Source organism: Ylistrum balloti, unplaced genomic scaffold (genome assembly GCF_031769215.1).
Source record: "Ylistrum balloti isolate Yb309-2 unplaced genomic scaffold, AGI_CSIRO_Ybal_v1 Utg369622, whole genome shotgun sequence".
Lineage (NCBI taxonomy): Eukaryota > Metazoa > Mollusca > Bivalvia > Pectinida > Pectinidae > Ylistrum > Ylistrum balloti.
The window spans coordinates 971,525-979,748 of record NW_026781892.1 but is presented as its reverse complement, the minus strand read 5'-3'; the positions used below and the strand labels follow the sequence as shown (position 1 = coordinate 979,748).

The 8,224-nt window shown below is 40.4% G+C and overlaps 1 protein-coding gene across 1 annotated transcript in view; it reads right to left on the bottom strand.

The window, feature by feature from the left end:
* Positions 1–3,027: 3,027 nt before the first annotated feature.
* LOC132550108 (band 7 protein AGAP004871-like) overlaps positions 3,028–8,224 on the bottom strand; it is a 29,551-nt gene continuing 24,354 nt past the window's right edge. Inside the window, exon 9 of the mRNA XM_060214127.1 lies at positions 3,028–6,989. Within this exon, the coding sequence (XP_060070110.1) occupies positions 6,786–6,989 (204 nt within the window). The 3' untranslated portion in view covers positions 3,028–6,785. The remainder of the gene's footprint in view (positions 6,990–8,224) is intronic.

Sequence of the window (8,224 nt, the reverse complement as noted above, 5' to 3'; positions counted from 1 at the left end):
ATGGCAAGCTTCAGGCACGCTTCAAAGCTGTATGACTTGCAGGGCGGTAGCTTCACGTTTTAATGTCAGCTATTCTGTTTTTTCTCGGTTAATGCAGCGTCTGAACCACACTGAGTAGACGAGCGTCCCAGGTCCAGCATACCTCGAAAGATAGATAAAGAAGATCGGCTTCTGTGTAGACAGACAAGGCGAGCCACATCCACTTCCGCCAGCAGGCTCAGAGGACAGTGAAACGTCAGTGTTCGCGTTAATAATGGAACCAGATACAAACAAAACTGTAATTGGCAGGCCTGCGATCACCTGACATTTGATATATAAACGTGGCACACACCTGGAGAACTACAGGCTACATTGATTCAGGAGTGGCAGAGGTTTTCTCGGGGCAAGCTTCGCCGTCTGGTCAGTGGTACGAGTCGACGGGCGTAAATTCGCAGATTGCGGACAAGAACTATTTATCAACATGTTGATAATCTGATCTAATCCAGTCCTGGATATGATTTCAAGAAATTAAAAAAATATGATATGCGATTTTAAATACACGAGTCCCACGGTAAAGAGCTGTCACTGTGAGTTAAGTTTTGCATACACAGGTCATGCTAAACTGACACAACAAATAAAAACTTGAGGAAATTCCACGATAAGGCAATTATATAGGAGTCACTAGCGCTTGATATTGGTTATGTATCCGAATATCAAATTTATTTATTTTACAACTATTGCAAAATAAGCTGTAAACTTATATTAATCACTCTTGTTGATCAAAATGGAAGCACGCGAGGTATCATGTGAGAGGAAACCTCACGTGGTCAGACAGATGACCCTGTTCCTTTTCCACGTCCGTGCCGGGAATCGAACGCTTGACCCCAAGTGTACAAATAGCTATAATAGTTACAATTGTTTTTTAAGTTTATCAGTGGAAGTGTTGAAGCTATGGGAATTACAGGTACATATCACCTCCATTAGGCCATGTAAAGTTCAGTGTACATACGGGTCACTGGCCATGTGTGTGACGGAATCACTTTTCTTTCTATATGAGCCTATCAAGCAGTCAAATATGTTTCCTATCTAAAATTAACAACAAGAAAATATCTGAAAAAGGTTATATTAGCACGGGGATCTTTAGAATTATTAGACAAGTGTTCCGAAAGAGTAAGCGTCTTCAGAATCTTGCTACGATGAAACCACCAAGCATATCAACAAGAATCTAAAAACCTCTAACTTTCCCAGTGTGATCACGGTGGTGACGTTAAACTTTCCAGTCTTCATCAATCTGTGTCTGTCGAAGTTGTGTTGTAAGCTTGTCGGCTTACTTTAACGGACATCATGACATTTTGAACAAGCCATAAATAATGGAACCAAAGACGACATGTTGGTATCGTAAGTTGGTGAAGTAGGCTTGTTACTGGAAAATTCTTAACAATGAAATAGAAATTGTAGAAAGTTATTTGAAGATTTTAAGAAATTGCGTCCATTTGAACGCAAAATTTGTTAAACTTCATTCCTGGCCCTGATTCTAAGCTTTTTGGTTTTAGATTTTTTTCACAGATTTGACCACTGTGACATCAAATAGAGATCAATGTCATTTCTCTTCCTAAATGATGTAGGCTTCATCAAAAGAACCTACCAGACAAACGTCATGCTTCAAGGCCCTTTGACCAATCACAAGTCGTTAAAAACTTTTCAAAAAATTTGATCTATGACCTTGAATAAGAGTTAAGGTCTTTTTATTTTTGAACACTTTCTTGGACTTAAAAGAACCTACCGACCAAATAACAAGATTCTGAACCTTAAGGTAATTGCAAGATGTTATTTGAGCATTTCAACAGATTCAAGCCCTTTGACCTTGATTATGGGTCAAGGTCATTCCTTTTTGAAAACTTCGTAGGGCTTCATTCCAAGAAAATGTGAATCTGAGAATGACCCATGCAACGTGTCTAAAGACAAAAACATGATCCCCGCCTGCAAGTCATTTTTGTCTTTCTGATCAATACATAATCATAAGAGCACATCTCCGCAATCTACATATGTGAGAAAAATCCATTCAGTACTTCTCAGGAACGGATGAACAAAGTGTGATTGTCAAAATCTATGATGGCAGGCTATTGGTCTGGTGGCGCAGTGGTAACGCACTCGCCTTTCACCTCGCCGTCAGGGGTTCGATTCCGGAATTGATGTGAAAAGGTATGGGGTCACCTACCCGAACACGTGGGCTTTCCACGGCACTCCAGTTTCCTCCACACTAAGACCCCTAGTGCGCTTCCATCTGAGCCAATAAGAGTGATTAATTTAAGTTGGAAAAACTTGCTTTGCAATTGTTGTAAAATAAATAAAGATTATTTATTATCAGATTGTTCATTTGTGTTTGTGTTATGTTTATCACTACAGTTCCTAATGAACAATGCAATGATATAGGTCGAATGGAACTTATAATATACTTACATTAAGTAACTTCATGTAAAACACAATTTCATATCATAGTGATTAAGCCTACCAAGTTTCATAAAGTTCGCCTGAAAAATGTTGGAGGGGATCTCTGGACAAGATTTCTATAGTGAAATAAACAAAGGGCCATAACTCTTGTTCAAATCATCTAATCAAAACCCTATTCAGGAAAACACAATTTCATATCATGGTGATTAAGCCTACCAAGTTTCATAAATATCGGCTGAAAAATGTTGGAGGAGATCTCCGGACAAGATTACTATAGTGAAATAAACAAAGGGCCATAACTCTTGTTCAAATCGTCTAATCAAAACCCTATCCAGGAAAACAAAATTTCATATCATGGTGATTAAGCCTACCAAGTTTCATAAAGATCGGCTGAAAATGTAGGAGGAGACCTCCGGAAAAATAAAAGTTAATGACGGACGCTGGACAGACGGACGGACAGCGTCATACCATAATACGTCTGTCTTTCGACGGGCGTATAAAAACTGAGTATGATCCATTTAGTGAATGAATGGAGAGTGATTTGAACAGCCCCAAAGCTGATGACTGTGCAGGGTTAACGATAAAATAAATCTGAAATAATCTGACACTTATTTTTATTACAAGATATAGTATATATAGTCGAGTAGGTAAGATATATCCTGATTATCAGTATAACAATACAATCACAACACAGAAATGTTACTGAAGAAGATTTCACATGACCTAACAACGAAGGTGTACTCAGTTCATCTATCTAAAGTACATCAAATATACAATAAAACCATTCCAGGCCATTTTCTACAAATAGATAATTCCTACAAATTAAATGGTTTCTGTAATTAGAAATGAATCAATGCTATTTGGCATACAGTGAGCTTCTAGTGCCATGTCGTTCATATATTATAGTAGATATATGATTAAACATTTAAATAATTGAACACAATATTTTTCAGATCAGGTCTGTAATTGCTATTTACCCTTTACAGTAACAATTAAAAAGTAAACTGCACACATCATGATGTAGAATGATAGACGGGAACCCACAGAGTTCTAGTCCAAGGCACTGTACATGTTTCCAAATGGCTGAATGGATGACAGTTATAATGATATAAATGACAGATACAGTTGTCTAAACCAGAGTTACAATTCTACTACAAAATCAAAGACATGACCCAAACCAGTGTGATAAACGGAAAACAGAGTTATGTCCCTTCACCTACCAAATAGACTTATATTTGTTGTCAATGAGAAAATCTGTCACCAATGATATAATTGTAAAGTCAATAAAATTCCCTACAATAAACAACATACCTAAATACCATTACATATTCCACAAGTGTCCTTCATTTATTGGGATTTAATTAATCTTCAGCTTTTCACTGTCCAATTGTTCACTGTCCAAATAGAGACATGGTGATTTACACTACAGCAAAAATATCAACTATCAACAGCTAGTGATGTCTCAACAAGGAGTTCTATACTTAATCATATAAATGATTATAGTTCTTTAACTTCATACTGTCTGCTTTAAGTAAAGGAATCTGGAAGAGACATGTTGATTTGAGTGTCACCATTAATTATATTATTTGTCATAAATAGGTGTTGTTAATGGAAGAAACTTGATGGCAATCTGTAATGCTATTGGTAACTTTTCAACAAATGCTCAAGTAATTTAAGGACTTTTAGTCTATGAAGGTAAAGAATAAATTAGAAGTTTTGTGTTATACACACTATCAATGTCCAATGACACCTCGTCCCTGACCCAACCAAGGTCAGTAGTCCAGCTCCCTAACCTACCAAGGTCAGTAGTCCAGCTCCCTGACCTACCAAGGCCCAGCTCTCTAAACATTCCATGGCCAGTAGCCAAACTCCTTTACGCTACCAAGGTCAGGTTCCCTGATATTTGTTAGGTCAGTAGTCCTGACCATCCTAAGACCAGTAGCCATTAATCTTCAAGACCTTCCAAAGACCAGTAGCCATTAATCTTCAAGACCTTCCAAAGACCAGTAGCCATTAATCTCCAAGACCTTCCTAAGACCAGTAGCCATTAATCTTCAAGACCTTCCTAAGACCAGTAGCCATTAATCTTCAAGACCTTCCTACGACCAGTAGCCATTAATCTTCAAGACCTTCCTAAGACCAGTAGCCATTAATTTTCAAGACCTTCCAAAGACCAGCAGCCATTAATCTTCAAGACCTTCCTAAGACCAGTAGCCATTAATCTTCAAGACCTTCCAAAGACCAGTAGCCATTAATCTTCAAGGCCTTACTAAGACCAGTAGCCATTAATCTCCAAGACCTTCCTAAGACCAGTAGCCATTAATCTCCCAGACCTTGCTAAGACCAGTAGCCATTAATCTCCAAGGCCTTCCTAAGACCAGTAGCCATTAATCTCCCAGACCTTGCTAAGACCAGTAGCCATTAATCTCCAAGGCCTTCCTAAGACCAGTAGCCATTAATCTCCAAGGCCTTCCTAAGACCAGTAGCCATTAATCTCCCAGACCTTGCTAAGACCAGTAGCCATTAATCTTCAAGGCCTTCCTAAGACCAGTAGCCATTAATCTCCAAGGCCTTCCTAAGACCAGTAGCCATTAATCTCCAAGGCCTTCCTAAGACCAGTAGCCATTAATCTCCAAGACCTTCCTAAGACCAGTAGCCATTAATCTTCAAGACCTTCCTAAGACCAGTAGCCATTAATCTCCAAGGCCTTCCTAAGACCAGTAGCCATTAATCTCCCAGACCTTGCTAAGACCAGTAGCCATTAATCTCCAAGGCCTTCCTAAGACCAGTAGCCATTAATCTCCAAGGCCTTCCTAAGACCAGTAGCCATTAATCTCCAAGGCCTTCCTAAGACCAGTAGCCATTAATCTCCAAGGCCTTCCTAAGACCAGTAGCCATTAATCTCCAAGGCCTTCCTAAGACCAGTAGCCATTAATCTCCAAGGCCTTCCTAAGACCAGTAGCCATTAATCTCCAAGACCTTCCTAAGACCAGTAGCCATTAATCTTCCAGACCTTCCAAAGACCAGTAGCCATTAATCTCCAAGGCCTTCCTAAGACCAGTAGCCATTAATCTTCAAGGCCTTCCTAAGACCAGTAGCCATTAATCTCCAAGACCTTCCCAAGACCAGTAGCCATGCTGAGACACTTTCCACTAGGAAGTCAAGTCTACTATCATTACTTGATTAGATGAAATTTTCCAGTACACGTTAGGTACAGTAGTTAACATTCAATGACCACATGACTTCAACATAAGATTGTAGAAAAATCTACAGCAACATGTACATGATTTGTGAAATATACAAAATTCATATTAAAGTGATCTGACTGACTGTTGAAACTGATCTGATTAAGTGTAACATTTCAAACTGACCAGACAGACAGAAGGTGACCGTTCAAACTGGCAAGACAGAGGGTGACTGATCAAACTGACCAGACAGAGGGTGACCGTTCAAACTGACCAGACAGAGGGTGACCGTTCAAAGTGGCCTTTAATTAGTACTCAATGTAAATGTTTTACTCATGACAATATCAGACAAAGCTTCATTCTGATTAGATACACCATCAGTAAAATAATTTTTGATCTTTTAATAATAAAACTTAAAACACATTACAATTCTTGTTTGATTATCAGGTACATTGTAGGATACAGGTAACTTAAATACAATCGTTACAATATGCTTTCTCTTCAATATGTCTCGACATCTGATTTTCTTCAGATAAAGTGAAAAGATAACCCATCAAAGATCTTGCAATGATGAGAGGGAGAGACCGATTGATCTGTACAGTAATGTTAGTTTTCTCTGTACTTGTGTACAATGTGCGATGAGAGATTTCAATTTTAATCAAAATTCACATTTTTTGAAAACCTAAATAAACAATATATTCACAAGAGCTCTAAGCATCTGAAAATGGTTACGTCACCATGGAGACTAAATAAGAACTTTTGGCTGACATTTATTCATGTCAAGATTTTATAAAGTTTACACCATCACGGATATTTTTGATGATTTTCGGCTGACATTTAATTGAAACATGATGAGTTTAGTAATAGTGAGAGATTATTTGGAAATTCAAATCTACTTTACTGTTATATCTCACAGCAAATTTCTGGTTACACAAGTTACAAAATATGTTACCATGGTTACAAATTATCATTGTTATATTAGTGGATGGTATCATGGTTACATGTAAGTACTTGAGTATACAGTTAATATTCTGTACTCTGTCATCCTATCCTCACTGTTTATCTCCAATTCCAACTTTTATTTTCTACCACTTGCATTCCAATGGTGTGTCACTATCTCACATTAAATAGCAACAGCCAGTGCAAATCTTGTTGTCAGGTGACACTCTATCAAAGACTTGATCCTTGTCGACCTAAGATGGACTGCACCAGGTCTATTGGCAGTGGGAAAATGATGGTGGAGTTTTTCTCTGCAGAAATAGTGTTGAGAGTCTGAAGGTATCGGAGTTGGATAGCAGCAGGCGACTCGGAGATGACATCGGCAGCTTCCTTCAGAGCTCGTGATGCTTTCTGTTCTCCTTCGGCAGCAATCACCTAGAAAAGATCAATTCACCATGTTAACGGTACTGACTGAGGGCCCTCTTAAAGGCCTGATACACAACACAAAAAGGGGGCCCTCTTAGAGGCCTGATACACAACATTAAAAGGGGGCCTCTAACAGACCTGTTACACAACGATGACAGCGGGGCCTCTAACAGACCTGTTACACAACACTGACAGGGGCCCCTCTAACAGACCTGTTACACAACACTGACAGGGGCCCCTCTAACAGACCTGTTACACAACAGTGACAGGGGGCCCTCTAACAGACCTGTTACACAACAGTGACAGGGGGCTCTCCAACAGATCTGTTACACAACCCAGACAGGGAGCCCTCTAACAGACCTGTTACACAACCCTGACAGGGGGCCTTCTAACAGACCTGTTACACAACCCTGACTGGGGGCCCTCTAACAGACCTGTTACACAACACTGACAGGAGGCCCTCTAACCAACCTGTTACACAACACTGACAAGGAGCCCTCTAACAGACCTGTTACACAATACTGACAGGGAGTCCTCTAACAGACCTGTTACACAACCCTGACAGGGAGCCCTCTAACAGACCTGTTACACAACCCTGACAGGGGGCCCTCTAACAGATCTGTTACACAATACTGACAGGGGGCCCTCTGACAGACCTGTTACACAACCCTGACAGGGGGCCATCTAACAGACCTGTTACACAACCCTGACACGGGGCCCTCTAACAGACCTGTTACACAACCCTGACAGGAGGCCCTCTAACCGACCTGTTACACAACACTGACAGGGAACCCTCTAACAGACCTGTTATACAATACTGACAGGGAGCCCTCTAACAGACCTGTTACACAACCCTGACAGGGGGCCATCTAACAGACCTGTTACACAACACTGACAGGGGGCCCTCTAACAGACCTGTTACACAACACTGACAGGGGGCCCTCTAATAGACCTGTTACACAACACTGACAGGGGGCCCTCTAACAGACCTGTTACACAACACTGACAGGGGGCCATCTAACAGACCTGTTACACAACACTGACAGGAGGCCCTCTAACCGACCTGTTAGAGAACACTGACAGGGAGCCCTCTAACAGAACTGTTACACAATACTGACAGGGAGCCCTCTAACAGACCTGTTACACAACCCTGACAGGGAGCCCTCTAACAGACCTGTTACACAACCCTGACAGGGAGCCCTCTAACAGATCTGTTACACAATACTGACAGGGGGCCCTCTGAC